This window comes from Camelus bactrianus, chromosome 19 (assembly GCF_048773025.1).
Source record: "Camelus bactrianus isolate YW-2024 breed Bactrian camel chromosome 19, ASM4877302v1, whole genome shotgun sequence".
Classification (NCBI taxonomy): domain Eukaryota; kingdom Metazoa; phylum Chordata; class Mammalia; order Artiodactyla; family Camelidae; genus Camelus; species Camelus bactrianus.
In genome coordinates this window covers 40090871-40108182 of record NC_133557.1, presented here as the reverse complement: position 1 = coordinate 40108182, position 17312 = coordinate 40090871, and the positions used below count along the sequence as shown (strand labels likewise).

The 17312-nt window shown below is 36.3% G+C and overlaps 1 protein-coding gene across 3 annotated transcripts in view; it reads left to right on the top strand.

Moving 5' to 3' along the window:
* MACROD2 (mono-ADP ribosylhydrolase 2) overlaps positions 1 to 17312 on the top strand; it is a 1883327-nt gene that overhangs the window by 1117119 nt on the left and 748896 nt on the right. For all 3 annotated transcript variants that reach the window (XM_074347853.1, XM_074347852.1, XM_074347851.1), the window contains exon 6: positions 9665 to 9786. In XM_074347853.1, the coding sequence (XP_074203954.1) occupies positions 9665 to 9786 (122 nt within the window). The remainder of the gene's footprint in view (positions 1 to 9664; positions 9787 to 17312) is intronic.

Genomic DNA, 17312 nt, shown 5'->3' with positions numbered 1-17312 from the left:
TTTTTTTTTCTAATATAGAGGATAACACTTTGGTAGAAATGGCTTGAATACTATTTTCTAACTTAACCCTCACAATTTAAGCTTATAACTTCACAACTTTGAAGCCAATGAAGCATGAGGTATATTGTCGGCACAGGATGCCCCAAACGTGGCAATGTTATCACATTCTCATGTAAAAATGGGATCAAACTTCAAACTGAGCTGGATGAATTCATTCCAGCTTTGACAGTCTATTCTATGTACCTTTATCAGCTGCAAAATGCAAATGGTGTTTAGCTACCGTGTACTGAATCTTAGACATAGATATCTTATTTAGGGAACCATTTACCTAGAGAGGTAAACCAAAAGCCTTTTGTAACCAAGAACATTGTGGGGGAAAGTCAATTCACAGACTCAAAGGAAAATGGAATAGAAAATAACCTCTTAAGTGCTAGTTTATCCCAAACTCGTGCAAAAAGTTATACGACTAGTCTTTCTGAACATGTTAAGAAATCAAACAATGCAGCTGAAGAAAGGTATGAGAGAATAATCCAAATTTAGAAACACGTTGCTCCTGAAATACAGCCTAACTGAGATCCGCTGCAGATTGAAAAGGAGCATCTTATGGACAATTGATTGTTTCTTGAAAAATAATGAAAACAAGCTTTGAAAATGTGTGTATGAAAACACTGACCTATATGGAGAGAAAAGGCAGCATTTGCTTTGTAATGCTATCAGGCGGTAATTCAATTTCCGTTAACCGAACTTCAAGTATTCTGTTTCAGGTCATAGATCGGTGGTGCTTATCATATAAATTGGCCAATAAGATTTGCAAATAATACTTTCAGTGCTTGGTTTTGTGGATGTAGCTCTAGAAAAGAAAATCAATTTAATTCTATGCATTGGTTTTCGCCTTAAAAATTCATGCAATTTGAATATGATTGACAGGGCATGGCATCATTATGCAGTCTGTTAGATGGACCGATTATGCTTATGAATACAAGAGTGGAGTGAATGAAAGCAACATGTAATTGATTCTACTCTTGGTCTGACTGTTCATTAACAGTTTGAATGTAGCGCAGTTGCTTCTCAAATGGAAAACCAGGAGAGCAACCTGTATGTGTTCTCTCATTTGTTTTAAAATTCATTATGCTAATATTTTTTTTGCAAAATGTTTTTGCTGCATTTGTTTTGCCAAGAAGTCTGATCGAATCTTTGTAAATGATTCTACTGCTTTCAATATGTATTTGGCATTCCAATCAGACATTTTTCAATTTACACATTTGGAAATGAAAGCAGGCTCCCTCCCGCACCCTTTTCAAAGAAATCCTTCTCTCCTACCCTCCTTTTCTTCATAGTGCAGACTGATTTCCCAGGATAGAACAAGATGGGGGAGCATGAGGTGATGGTTATAGCTTCCAAACAAAAGAGCTGATTTATAGACTGATTGATTTCAGAAATAGGAGGACAAAAACAGGCTCCATTTGCCTTGCCACGCTTAAGTCAGATAAAGCACAAAAGGGCCTACCATCTCATTTTTCACACCTCTTCCCAGGGTTGCATTTGAAACGCTGATGAAGTATACAACTTGCATTGTTGTTTTCTTAGCTCTCCTCAATTGTGTAAGAAAGGGCTTCAAATGCATAGAGGTTGTCCTTCCTTTCTGGAATGCAGAGCTGGACATTTCAGGGAAACAGCATTATTTTTATTGCTCACAGGGAGATAGATATGATGCTGATTCTGTAACAGCCATCCCTGTCCTTTCTTTTGCCCACAAGTTCCTGCCAGATTTTAAGACAGGAGAAACAACAAAATTAGTCGTAGGCCAGGCAGTTCTATCTAGGAGCTACAATTATACTGTAATCTCCAAATTAGATTATATTTACAATAAATAAGTGTATTAATTTCATATTCCAGTCTTTCTCTAGCTCTGATTTTTTTTATTAAATCAGTAGTTGACTGATTAAGATAATAAGTCTGAGAACTCCATCTTAAAATAGATTTTTTTCCCCTTCTGAATAGAACTTTTAAGATCTACTCTCTTAACCTCTTTCAAATATACAATATAATATTATTAACAATAGTCACCATTTTTTACTTCCTGACAGGCAGGGTCAATGCCCCTATTCAACCCTGAAGTAGTTTCAGAAGACAGACATCACCGCTCTGCACCCCCATAAAATTATGGGAGTAAAATCTCTGAAGGGGGAATGAGACAGGAAGGAAGGGGGCAGGGCACAGTCATTCAACAAGTAACAGCAACTAGCACCAATGTGGCGAAAAATTCAACTGCCAGGAGGCCTTAAGGCCCAACATGGCGGGAGATTTGACTTCCAGTAGACCTTGAGCTTCATTATACGTTCACTGTAATATATTAACATGGTAAATGACACTCCCACGGGTGTCATGACAGTCCCAAGGGTGACCATAAAAGGTCAAAGAATGGGCAATGGCCCAGTTCCTAGGAATCCCAGCCCCTTTCCCAAAAAGTAGTTGGAATAGTCTTCCCACTTGTTAACTTATGAAGCTACTGAGCCCATAAAAACTAACAACCCCCACACCTCTTGGTCTCTCTCCCATCTGAGCAAGATGGCCCATGCTCTGTCTTTGGGATGTGTATCTACTCTTACTTTCAACTGAGCACCCAGCCCCCATACCTGTGACCTTTTTGCCTTCTGAAATAGCCTGTGCTCTGTGGAGTATGTATCTCTCTGAATAAATCTACCTTTATTCAGATTAAAAAAAAAAATAGTTGCCAAACTGTACATTATGTCCCCAGAACTTATTTATTTTATCTCTCAAAGTTTGTACCTTTTGATCCTTTTCACCCATTTCACTCATCCCCCTACCCCATCCCCAACCTCTGACTATCCAGTCTGTTCCCTGTATTTGTGAGTTTGCTGGGGTTTTGTCTGGTTTTTGTTTATTTTTGATTCTAAAAAAAGTGAGATCATGCACTACTTGTCTTCCTCTGTCTGACTTATTTTACTTAGCGTAATGCCCTCACGTTCCATCCATGTTATCACAAATGGCTGAATTTCCTTCTTTTTATGGCTCAATAATATTCCATTGTATGCATGTTTTTTATATATATATAATATATATATTCCATTGAATGCATGTATGTGTGTGTGTGTGTGCATATATATAACATTTTTTCTACCCATTCATCCATTGATAGACCCTTGGTTTTTATTTCCACGTGTTGGCTATTGTAAATAATGCTGCAATGATCATGAGAGTGCAGATATATCTGAGTTACTGTTTTTGTTTCCTTTGAATAAATAGCCAGATGTGTAATTGTTAGATCATATGGCAGTTCAATTTTTAATTTTTAAAGAAACTTCCATACTGTTTTCATGGATGGTTGCATGGAAATAATCATATCAGCTATTTCTATATTAACTTATTTATCTACCACAAGACTGGCATTTGATAAACATGCTAACCCTAAAGTAGCCCCACGTGTCTGGAGAATCCATTGTGTCCATTTTAAAACATGCTCATAAATTTTTTGCCATTCCTCCCATCAAGAGGTAAGGTCTAAATGATTCTGTTTGAAGTGGATGGAATTGTGTGACAGTTGCAACCAATCAGTAGTAGGAGTAGCACTGTGTTACTCCCAAGGCTGGGGTAAAACGGATAACACAGCTTCCACCTCTGGTCCCCTTGGTCTTGGAGCCCTGAGCTGTCAGATAAGCAGTCTGACTGTTTGGAGCCTCCTACGAGGAATCCCAGACTAGCCCTCACAGAGTCCCTGAGGCTCCATGAAGAGGGAGAAATACCTGGCCAGCCCTTAGCTGCTGCAGCCCCGCTGCTCCCCTGCCAACCACTGGCTAAATACAACCATATGAGCATCTCTGTGCCAGACACCCAGCTTAGCTCTTTCATAATTTCTGATCCAGAAAAACCATAAAAAATAATAAAGTGATTGTTGTTGTCTGAAGTCATCAGATTTTGGGGTAATTACTTGCACAGCAATAGCTAATCAGAATTTGCATGTATGCAAAGTATGAGGCTAAAGTAAGTGGAATTCATGATAAACACACCAAACTTAACATATATACAAATGTATGCCATTTCCTTCAATAAGCAGTCACTCTGGGGAAAGTTTGCCTGTAGTCTTTCTGGTAGTGTGTCTCCCAATGCTGATCTGACTCTGGGCATAATTCTGCCTCCTCTGGATCCATTGAATGAGGGAAAATAGATGAAATTTTCTATATTGTCCTTTTCATCTCTAAAAATTCTTGACCATTATACAAAATTCTTTGGTAACTGAGTTACCTAAGAAGTATGTTCCTGTACTACGTGTTCACTATAAGGTATGTAGGACTCTGCGTATTAAAGTTATAGTAACACTTTAAACATAGATATAAGCCACATAGGAGAAAAATTCCATTTTTCCACCATTTAAACCCTACTTTTTCTGAAAACAACTGTTTTATATACAGAGATTATTGAGAGCAGCAAAATAAAAGAAAGATATATCTAATGGAGTTACTCTTTTAAATCCCTTGAAATTTCATGTACATATTTAATTTGATTTTTTTTTTGTATTTATAGTGATATAAGATCATCTTTAGAAACCACATTAACAGTTTTTATATGCTATAGGAATATGGTAGGTGGGATTTGGGAGTATGGTTTAATAAACCATATACTCTTTGCTTTAATACTTAAATTTTGTATAGGTAATGCATTCACATAATTTAAATATCAAAAAATACAACAAGTAAGCAGTGAAAAGTCTCCTTCCCATATTTGCCCTCATCTTTGTAGTTTTCATCACTTCCCTAGTAGGCTAACCACTGCTATTAATTACTTGTGGATCTTTCCAGAGACAGAGTTTGCATGTATTAACTAAAACAAACATGCATTCTTTTCTACACCTGTGGGTTTTTTTTTTTTACACTAATGGTAATATATTTAACACATTTGCATCCCTTCCTTCCTTCCTTCCTTCCTTCCTTCCTTCCTTCCTTCCTTCCTTCCTTCCTTCTTTTCTTCTTAGTAATATATCTTGGATATCTCTCCATACTGATACATAAAGATACTCATTACCCTTTTTACAGAAACATAATATTTCATTGTGGAAATGCACAATTACTTCACTGGTCCCCAATGATGGACATTTAGGTTGTTTCCAAGCATATCATGCACAGGATACACTCCTCGAAGTAGAATTATTGCATCAGTTGAAGTCTACATTTGCAATTTTGAAAGATACGGTTAAAACTCTCTCTCTGGGGATGGTGCCAATTTGCATTTCATTGTTTAAGCACATTGCAGAAACTTGAACCATGACTGATGCTCATTTATCTGGACAATAATGAATTAGGCTACTTAGAATCTATAGTTTGATTCTTGATAAGCATGTGAAAGAGGGATTGCATTTGAGAGCTGCAAAGAATCTCAGAGGTCATCTTATTCAACTCCTTCTTTTAGGTTTCAAGACAGAAGCCCAAAGAGGAGAATGACTTGTCCATGGTCAATAGGTGGTTAGTCACAGATCTGAGGCTTCTGCCTTATAATCAGGTCTTAGGACTTACATTCTAGTGTTTTTTTTTTTTCTCCACACCAGAGGGAAAATGATAGCTGTCTGTCATTCCCGCATGTGTGCTCAAGATGCCTGGGTTGCCATAGCTGCTGTTGCTGCTGAGGAGGATAATGACCACTTCTTGGGTGTCTGCACGTACCAGGCATCAAATTAAACACTTCTATTTACATTGTCTTACTTACATTACGAGATCCACAAATTCATATGCACGATAAAGCATTGCCCATAAATCAAATGAATATGTCTTACATATGTATGTCCACTACAGAGATTGCTTTGTATTTAATAAGACGTAAATTAACACAAAGCATCATTGAAATTTTAATAGCTGCTTGTCTCTAACCTGTTCTCAGTCAATGGATTTTGAAACCACTACAAAATGTTTTTGATTTTTTTAATGTTAAGCATTTAAAACTTTTTGTTGTCATAAATGTAAATTTTAAATTTATTTGTTAATTACATGCAATTTGACAACATGTATACTATTTGGCAAAGTCATAATTAAGCATCATAATGACTGCTGCTGGGGGGATCAAGAATGGAGATGAAAGGAGGGAGAAATAGGTAAAGAATGGGAAAACAGACTTTTATAGTTGTTTATTTTTAGCATTTGTTTTACTATATTTATTGGGTTAAATAGCTATCGTACTCATCAGGTACATTTAAGATGAGGTGGTTGTTTGGGTTGAAAATGCTAGTAACTCACCTTTCTCTGAAATGTTGTGTAGGTTAGCTTTTCATGACATGCTTGATTTGGCACTAGCCTACCTCTCCATTCCTGGCTTCTCATGTTCTTCAACAGACCCTGCATGTGCCATCTTTTATAATCCTCTCTTTTTGTATATCCTGTATTTCCTACTTGGAATACCTGTCTCTAAATGAACTTCCACTCAGTCTTCAAGATTCAGTTTATATTTCCTCTTTATTGCATAGTCTCTCCACTGTTAAGATCAGTATGCAAGTTACAAAACAGTACATATATTTAAATGATTAAAGTCAAGTAACATGCTTAGAATGGTGTTTGGCACCCAATGTTTACTAAATGTTAGGCCTTATTACTATTTTATTAAATTATATTTTTCTGTCATGAGATTTCTACCTCCCTAAGGCCATGGATGTGCTATATCTGGTCCGTCTTTGTATTTCTATTGCTTGGCAAATAGGTGATTAGTAAATATTTGAATGATTGAGTGTATGCTTTTTAGGAGGCTCTAAATAGCAATACTGTAGTAATCCATGTTGGGAGGAGGGTATGTGTGTATGTACAACATTTTAAAAACTGCTATATTGAGATAAAATTGAGATATTAAATAAATAAATAAATAAATAAATAAATAAATAAATAAATAAATAAATAAATTTTAAAAAATGACCAGTTAAAAAATAAAAATAAAAAAATAAAATCCTGTGCCAATTAAAAAAAATTGAAATATTAAAAAGAGGGCCCTTATACTCACAAAGCTTGTGAGCCACTTACCCATGTTGAAAGTCCCTTTTCACTGCCTAGACATCACTCTGTACTCCATCTGTCTTCATTACAAGGTTAAGTATCAGTGATGTCACAAGCACAGAAAAGACCACAGAGATCATCTAAGCAGCTGATTTGTTTTAGGATAAGGAAGATGGGGCCAGTGAAATGATGGCTGTATCCTCTAGTCAGGCCTGGGGCTGGAATTCGAAGGCAGGCCTCCTGAATGGATTTTATAACAGAAAGAGGGGAACCCCGTGGTGTGGAAGAGTTACCCTTGAGGACTGCAAACAATGAAAATCATGGAGGAAACTTCCTTCCAAGCCATATGTTGATTCGCCTCCCGCTTTGTGGATCTGAGAGGCCGTCGTGTGGGTCGATAGTAACACTTGATCTTGGGTGCTGTAAATTTCATATAGAGCATAAAATGCAGAGATAATAGTTTGATATTCAGGAGGTTCACTGTTTGTCCTCAGACGTAAATTAAATGGAGAACTGAAGCAAGGAATAATTTTTCACAAATTTCACTTTAAGTTTTGTGGACAATGATGGTTATGGGAAAAGTGAAGAAAATACTGAGTTATTATGTCACTATTCCCTGCTCTTACGGGCTCCTCTCTCTCTCTTTTCTTCCTCTTAATGCCCCTAAGCCCTGTTTTTCCTTGGCTCAAGTAGATGCATTTTTATGACCCAATAAAAGGCATTTATTCTTGATCTTCTCCAGCCATAAAGTAAGGAAACCAAGGTCATATCCTATTGCTCTTCTATATATTAGGCATTTGATGTACAGAGGCAATGGGGAAGGAAGGGAATAAAAACATGGATTTCATCTTCAGCCATGGCTAGGAGGGTGTCAAAACTGCCCTGGGAGAGCAGGGTACAGGTTAATTTGTGGAAATTTACTCCCATGGGATACGCCGCAAAACTTAGGTTTCTGCGGTCAGACATATTTCAGAAACAGACCATTCTGTCCACCACCCAGCCCCCTGCACCCACTGTTCTGTGGAGATTCACAGTTCATTTCAGTATGCTAAATGTCCAGAGAAGTCCTGCACTAAGTTAACTGGTTTGACTTAATCTCACCTGGTGAGTCCCAAAGTTAATTGCTCTTTAAACCCGTATCTTACTGAACCCGCTTTGGGAAATCCTACATACAGAAATTCACTGCATAGTGTAGAGGACTTGTGTTTCTTTAGTATATGCGATTCTTAGCTGTTACTATTATTACAAAAAAATGTTGCTATGTGCTTTTTTTTTTTTTTTTTTTTTAGGCTAAATACAACTTAATCTCCCTTTATTCTCTCCTTCTGTATCGTGGCAGTTCTCACTTTAAAGCCAGGTTTGCCAGTGAAATAACATCATGTGAACTCACTGATGAGGTTTCTGCCTATTTTGATCACAAGATAATATCTTTACCATTATCTGACAATGGTTTAAATACTGTTTAAAGTTGTTAAAGCTGAAATCAACATTTTGGTGGATTTTCTCAATGTCAAATCATACTCTCCACATTTAACAGGCAATCAACAAAGATTCTTCTCCCAGTGATTTATATTTTCTGGTTTTAAATTTCATATGCAATTTAAAGCTATTCTTCAGTTGCAGTTTGGTAAAGTGTTCTTATTCCCTTACTACCGTTTTTGAAATTCAGCGGTACTGATTAGCAAAACAAATAATTTCATTCCATTCTAATAGTCTAATAATATTAGACCAAATTTGTCTTTTTGATCAAAGTTGATTAGTTATTGTTACTCACATCAATGAAATGGGCTAATAATCCAGGTTAACAAGTGAGACTGAGAAGCAGAAGTTATAAGGCATTTTCAAGTAATTTGGATTAAAATTTGGTTTATTTCTTAGAATACTTATTGAGTTTGAAATAAAGAGTTTAAAACAGTTATGTTTTATTAAATCCCTCAATTTAAATGTTTATGTGTGCCACAATGACTGGTTTTATATGCAAAAACAAACAAATAAATTTTGTGTTTTTAATATAATTAGTTTGAAAAGTATAGACTGGTTTTCAAAAGTTTTAATATAGTGAAAATTAGAAGTTACGGAATTATTAAGAACCATTATCCCCAGCATAGCTCATGAATGTGAGCATCGGAGATTGCACTATAAATTGGTAGGAATGTTTAAAAATGATCCCTCTTATGGTTATTACTGATTATTGTAAATTCTCTTGACATATTTTCAGAAACTTGCCCTTCTCTGTTGTGTACGATGCTTGACACTATTTAGTCTTATTTACAAGGAAAGTGATTTGCAGCATTGGTTCTTCCTTCCCGTGTCAATTTAGAATGCTCATTTTGTAGGCAATTATTTCTGCTTATTTCCCACCGAGGATTTGACTTTTGCCAGGGTGCCAATTATTTACATCTTACAGTATAATCTGTCTCACTTGGATCTGACCAACAACGATGGAACAATTTATAGGTAGGGGGTTCCTTTTCACAATTATCACCTTCCTGGGGAACTGCCTAATTTAAGAAGCTGTGCTATCCAAAATCTTTTAGCAGAGAAGCATTTGCATCATCAGTATTTCTTAGTTTGTCTTCAGGCTCCAACAGGAATACCTAAAATAAATAAAGCACCAATTATGTGAAAAGTGAAAAATACCTTGCTTATCCTATTTTTGCTTCCTTTTGCATTTACAGATGTCATCCATACCGTAGGACCAATAGCCAGAGGCCATATTAATGGTGCCCACAAGGAAGACCTTGCAAATTGCTATAGGTCATCGCTGAAGCTGGCGAAAGAAAATAACATCCAATCAGTCGTGAGTACTTTTATTCTCATTTCTTATTCTTTTTTTTTTTCAGCCTTTATATACTGGAGATCAGTTTGGTCCAAAAAGAGGGTAGAAAATCATTTCCAAAATTTTGAAAACTAAGTTTAAGAATCTTAGGAAGTGATGTAGTCTATTGATTATCGTGACTCCACTCTTTTGTGTGCCCCAAATAGTCTGCTTAATTGTTCGTGATGTTCTGGAATTTAAAACCAGAGACTCTCAGAAGTGGAACCATCCCGCCGAATTTCTTTTTTGCCCCGTTGGCATTACTTTCTGAACAAAGTGTGTGTGTTTTAACTTGAAAGATGTTATTCTTTTAAATTTAGTTTTGTCTTCCTAAACGAATACTCTGTCGTTGGATATGCTACATCCCTTCTAAGTTTCATCAGTTTAGATGGGAGAGTTTGGAAAATGTGGATCTAATGTATTTCCTTACCAGTAGGCTGAGGAGAAAGGACGTCTCCTCTAGCTACATTTGGAAGTATTTATTTACCTGCTTTTCTTTTGCAACATGTCTTACGTTTATTACATCTCAATTATATCAGGAAAATAAAACTATATGAAAAATGAGAGTGTATATGCCCAATAGTAAGTTAATGTGGGAAGAATCCTTTGGGTCTTTTCACATAGATTATAACCTTGCTGAAATTGTGGGGCAGGAAGATGGTTAAACACTTGACTTCTTAGCAGGCTGAATGGATCAGCATTGCTTAGGAGTTCACAGAAGTGGTGGTTTTACTATTTGCATGAAGGAGCATTGAGAATCAGACTCATTTAGATAACCCTTGGTGGTCACTGTACTTTTTATGTACAATTATAAAGAAGTGTCTTTTTCAATGTACATTGGTGAGTTTGCTTAAAACACGAAAACTTTTTTCAAGCCAATTATACAGCCTTTTTTATCTTTGCCTGCTTATTAACAGAGCTAGATATTTCATTTCACTCTTTGATTTTTTTAAAAAAAATGTTTTTTCTTTGTAAATGCAATAAGTAAGACCCTATTCTGTCTTAGAGGAGAAAGCTGAAGTTCAAAGGGAACAGAGCCACGCAAACTATCAAACCAGTTGGCTAATTTTGTTCTCTACAGAAAAAATTTTTAAAAAGTCAGAACAGGTGTGTACATTCAGGGAATAATTAAAATTTTGTCACTATAGCTTACTGTGTAAAAGAGGCAAGTGTATGGAAAAATGGACACGTATAGAAGTTTCCAACTTGGGAAATATGGACCTTGACACCTGAAGAGAATTTGCTGATGAATTCACTAGCATCGCTAATGATTTTTTAAAGCCAATAAAAAGTAAAAAGAGACTAACCCATTGGAAACAGTGTAAAAACAGCACCTCTCCTTGGAAGAGGGAAAAATGAGTATCCCTAACTATGATGGTCTTAAAATAATCACATCTATCATTACTCTACTTGCTGCCACTTGGTAAAGAGAAGAAGAATCATGGGCTAAGTTAAATCAACTTTTATCAGATGGCCTACAATGCAATGCTCTAGTTATCTTGAGATTGAAATTAGGTCTGTGTTAACATCTTTGATGATGATTTTGAGGGGTTAATGACATGTTACTTGGATAAAATTAGCAGGTGGTACTAAACTGAAGTCATTTCAATACTAGTGAGTAAAAATGGAGATGGAACATATTTGTGAAATATGAAACAAAGTGTCCAGCTAAATTAGTCACCATGTTCTTGCATGATTGACTGGGTTGCCATCAAATATCTTGCCTCTGATTCTTAAAAAAAGGAATCTATCTTCCTTCACTTCTTCCTTCCTTTCCTTTTTTCTTGAAGAAGGAAATGGGGCTTTCCACTTTATGTGGAATGTCATGTTCTTGACCAACATTAAAAACACTAAAAATGCTAATGTCATCAAATCCTCCTTACATGGGGGGAAATGGTAAACTTTTAGAAACGTGATTATGACTGGATATGTCTTTTATTGTATAGGCTTGTACTGTGTAGATGTCATGATCAATGGGGAGAGAGAGTTGATATAAAAAGCCTGGTTAGTAAGATGAAAAATAAACTTAACTTGAGCTCATTTACATGCACATCAAAGAAAATTTCTCCAAAACCCTTTTATTGGATTAGTTTATTGTTTGTTCTACCAGTTATCACCATGTGACAATGAAAAAGTCATCTCAGTGTTTTCTTTAGTCTCAGTTTCCACATAGAAGGGTCCGTAAATTATTACTGTCTAACTCATGAGGCCATTATAGGGACCAGTTGAGATAATGGATGTAAGATAAGTGGAAAATGTAATTCTCTATAAAAGTACTTGGTAATATTACTTGAAGTATAAGATTTTCATAGTTTATGATTTGGCAAATTTAAGAGACTGAGATCATTCCTGCTTTGATATTCTGAGATAGACCTCTAGACATTATCATAACATTTCTTGATGTTCTTAAATCAGGAATAAATTATTATGAAGTATTTACTTAGTATATTTAGAAAGGACGAACTCAAATTTTTTTCTCCTCCTATGTAGAGAAAATCCTCGTTCTTCCCTACTGTGTTTTTCCCTGTGAGTCTCCTTTACTACTGACACAGAACACTTCACTTCTGGTCACCAAATGTGTAGAGATTTTTCCAACGCTAAGCAGTTCTCTGAGATACCACCTGGGTGTCTTATGATTTAGCTCAATTCTGACATTGTATACCTGGCAATAATGTCAGGCCCTGTAGGATAAGGGCTCAGTCCCACAAGCCTGCTCCACCTCCTGTCACACATGTGCTTAAGGTGCCAGTCATAAGCCCAGGTTGTCACCTGTGCTTCCAACCAACTGGCTACAGACTGGAAGGTCCAGCAACCCTCTGCTTGGGTTCAATTAATATTTTTTGAACAACTCACAGAACTCAAGGAAACATTTGTGTTTATCAGTTTATTAAAGGGTATGATAAAGGATTCAGATGAACAGCCAGACGAAGCTGAAGTTCCATAAGGCGAGGTCTAGGTGGGTCCCGAGTACAGGAGCTTCTGTCCCTGTGGAGTTGAGATGGGTTATCCTGGTGTAGATGTATTTGCTCACCTGGAAGCTTCTTGAACTCTGTACCATTGGGATTTTATGAAGACTGACTCATGAAGGCATGATCAATCATTTACTTCATTTCCAGCCCTTTTCCCCTCTCTGGAGGAGGAGGGGTGGAGCTGACAATTCCAAGTTTCTAATCATGTCTTAGTCTTTCTGATGACCAGCCCCCATCCAGAGGTCATCCAGGAGCCCACTCACTGTCACCTCGTTAGAGCAGAAGAGCTTCTAATGCTTTTATCACTTAGAAATTGACAAGGGTTTTAGGAGCCCTGGCCCAGGCTCGGGGTCCAAGACAAATATTAGAACAAGAGATGCTCCCAGCATTATCACTTAGGAAATTACAGGAGTTTCCAGAGCTCTGTGCCAGGAACTGGGGACAGAAACCAATATACATTTTCTGTTATCACATAATATCATATTTATTTAGGTAATTAAAATAGCTATTAATGTTGTTAATAACAACTAATATTATCTTATTCATAATCATTAATATCTTTGTTAATATTATAAACTCATGTCTGTATTGGCAGCACAGAACATTTTTTACTAGTAGTCGCACTGTACAAAGTTAAATTATACTAATCTTGTTACCACATTTAACTGCCTTTAATTTGTTGTCTAATTTTTAACTTTTCAAAAAATACTCCTACGTTATTATGGTTTCTTCCACTATGCGTTCTTTTACAAGAAAGCTTCAAAATGAATAAAGGGTAACCGGTTAGGATGGGGTAACAGATATGTAACAAAGGAGCTATAAGGCAATGTAGTAAATGTCATAATGGGAGTGCATTATTCTACTGGTCTGGATGTAGATATGTGTGGAAGCTACAAATAACCTCAAAATCTTTGTGGTCTACATTCAGAGACCCTGGCTTATGGATACGCCATTATCTCTGTGCTGTGCTATTTGAAACTGACAATCTCCTCAGCCATAGAACAGGGACTTGGCAAAATCATGTATGAATGTTCTACTGTCTCAGACTAGACATGACACACGTCGTTTCTACTTCCATGTGATTCGCCAAAATTATTCACACAGCCTTGTCTATCTGCGACTGGGCCAGGGAGATGTCTGTTAATAAATGAAATATTTGATGGGTACCACTTTTCTTACAAAGTTAAGCCAAAGGCTATGGGAATTACAGCAGATGGGTCAGAGATTTCTGCTTTATTCTAATTTCTCCAAAGGAATATATTCTTCAAAATTTTACTGAAGGTAAAACAAATAATTGAGCATTTATTTATTTAATAAATAATAAGACCTACTTGTGTTCCTAGACATTTTTAGGCATTTCTTAAAACCAAGAGGAGATAATGTTTATCTTCAAGTATATAATTTGTCTCAATCTCCTGACTATCAGGACAAATAAATGGACAAGATCATCATATCTGTTATATGATTTGAGAGTACTCTCTAGTTCTCTCATCACTTTAAAATATCTTCCCACAGAAGCCTGAAACTCTGTAATTAAAGAGTAATTTATGACGGTCAGGCATTGTTCTTTCTCTGCAATTTTCCTTTAAAATGCAAATACTCATGAGATCAGCAGATAATTAATTTCCTAATACCTTAATATGAAGGAATTTATCAAATTACTTTTCACTTTGGCAGGATAAATTAGAGGATGATAAAAGTTCTAAGCACCTGAGCCTGAGTTGGGAGGAGACTTGGAAGGGAGTCTGAAGGGAGGTTAGGAGAAACAGAAAACAAAGTGAGACACAAATACACTTCACTTACCTTCCAGTTTTGCTAAAAGGAGATATTTCTTAAATAGAGAAGAAAGGAAAGTGATAGTCACACATAATTATCTAGAAATAAGGTAGTTATTTTGTTGTTAGATGTGACATTTGTGGATGAAATTGTTTGCCGTGAAAAACTTATATTCCTTTTATTAATTTAGGAGAGAAAATTTCTTTGTATTTCTCTCCTCTAGCCATTCTTTTTGGTGACTTTTTCCAATATATGCCCACATAATTGCTTTAGATTGTAAAATAATAAAAATAAATTAACTATAAATCTAATGATTCATTTTATTTTTTAAGGGCTTTTTTCTTTATTTTAATTTTCTTTATTTATTTTTTTTTATTTTTTAATGGAGGTACTGGGAATTGAACCCAGGATCTCACATGCGCTCTCCCACTGAGCTATACCCCCACCCCCATAATGGTTCATCTTAAAGTGGCAGTTCTCTTCTATGAATTATTAATTAGAGAAGCTTTATTAATACCAAGGAATGCTTAAATTTGGAATTTTAATTATGATTTTCCTCCCAATCTGACCCTAAGAGTTTCAAATGAAAAATCTGACCAATCTTTCATGCTTCCTAGATGTAGTTCGTTTAAGCACCATATTCCTTCCAACTTATTTCAAATATAATTCAGTTATTTTCCTCTAACCATGAGTTCCCCTTGGGAAAAATTCAAATATATGCAGATTTACTTTTGTATACACTCTTGACAACCTTCAAACTATTGATTCCAGTCTAGGCAAAAATGTAAGGCATCACCTAGGGGATAATTAGAAACAGAATGAACTGGAAGTGGGCATAGGGGAAAAAAAAAGTTGAAAGAAAAGTCAAGGAGGGTGCAGATTTTCTCAGTAAAACCTTGGGAAAGATAAATGTAGATGTCAAAAAATAGACCCAGGTCTTAGGACCACAGTGTTCTAAGGCCTGACTTGAGAAATGTACAGTCAGTTGCTGATGAAGGCAAGCAACAGGATTATTTTGATTTCTGGGACAATGCTGTGTCATCAGAGCATTAAAAAGGTGTTGTGGGACTGGAGAAGGACTACAGCAAATACAGAATAGCCTTTTGAATGTCTGTTAGCTAAAACATACACATGGAAATTGTTTCTATTGGTGAAAATTTTGGTGAAACCACAGGAGTCAGTGTAGGGTTAAAGGCAGGGAGGAAAAATTCCTATTGAGAGAGGGCTGATAAACAGAAGTTAATAACACCATATCCATTATCAATAGATGTTGATGGAGCATTATTAAAATAACATAGATATTATATATCATGCTGCCTTTATCTTTGTTTAAGTGAGCATAGAAATCTTTTATAAGGATTGTTATAAGTTATTCTTGACTTCCATTTTTCTCATTTTTGCAATATCATCTTAAATTCCTCCCTGGCAAAATCTTTTACCACCAGGTTCAATTTTAAGAACCTGATCCATGCCATTCAAAAAGAGATTTCTTCTCTCAGCATCAGTTAAAAGGCATAGATTCACATTTGTCAATGATACTAGGTATTCAAAAAAAAACTCCTTTTAACTGACGAAATATACTGTACCCGGTGTGGCATTCTTTGAGTTAAAACATGTAATAAGAAAATAGATGTTTTTATTAAAAGGATTATGATGTGCATATTAACCAGCTTTTACTTAGGTTAAAAATGATTTTCCCATGAGGCGTAACTAATCATTGATAGATGAATTTGGTAGTTTTCTGTTATTGTGGGTGGACTAAAAGTTGGTGGTTTGTTTGAATAGTATATACCACTGTGATTTCCGTATCAGCATCATTTACTGAGTGAAAAAAGTTGTAAATCTTCACTGGTGGGGACCACCCAGTGCCAGTAGAGATTCCTCAAAGTTCGATGATGTTCCCTCCATGGGTCATAACTTTGGAGACGTCAGCTTCCAATGGAAGACATGCTGGACCTACAACTTCAGTGCTTCCTCCAGGCATTGTGACCACAAGCAATTTTGGAATTTGACATTTAATTGTTTCACTGTAGTGGAGGCTTTCATTTTAAGGCGTAGTCAAGTGAATCTGATTTTCTCATACAAGTTTCCCTTCTGAGTGGGTTGCCATAGCAATGAGTTATCAGCCTGAAATTCTTAAATACTGGTTTTATTTCGTTATCTGAGTTTCCATTACAGGCCACATCAATCAATGCCTTCCTTTCTTCAAGAAGACTTCTGCAGCCTTAAAAATCTGACCCTTTAATTTGTTGCTCCACTCCTCTGACCAACTTGCTATCACTGTTTCCCAGCCAGCTCTTCATCTCAAAGTACCCTCTTCTGCAGAGCCGTCAGTTTGATCTTCTCTTCCTATTTTTTTAGGTAACGTCTAGTCTCGGTTTTCAACTCTCTCATTTATAAGGAGTGATGCTAAGTCTCTGTGCCTTCCCTAGCTGGGGTTCTCGCAGCTGTGTGACTGATGGTACTATTAATGAATAACAAGGACAAAGGCATTTTCACATTTGTGTTTTACTTTACAGTTTACAGAGGTGCATTCCTATACGTTATCTCATTTGTTATTTAAATTCTCTGGATAGCTCCCTGTGTTTCTTTGATTTTGCCAAGGAGTCGGGAGAAGGCTAAGCTGAGACTTTTCCTCCCTCTTTCTTCCCTACACTCACCTTTTTTGAGATCTCCCAATTGGGCACAGGGCTACAAAATCTGTGATAATACTCTCTTCAGGTTATTATTGCTGGGAATGACAAGTGACCGAGGATGGACAGC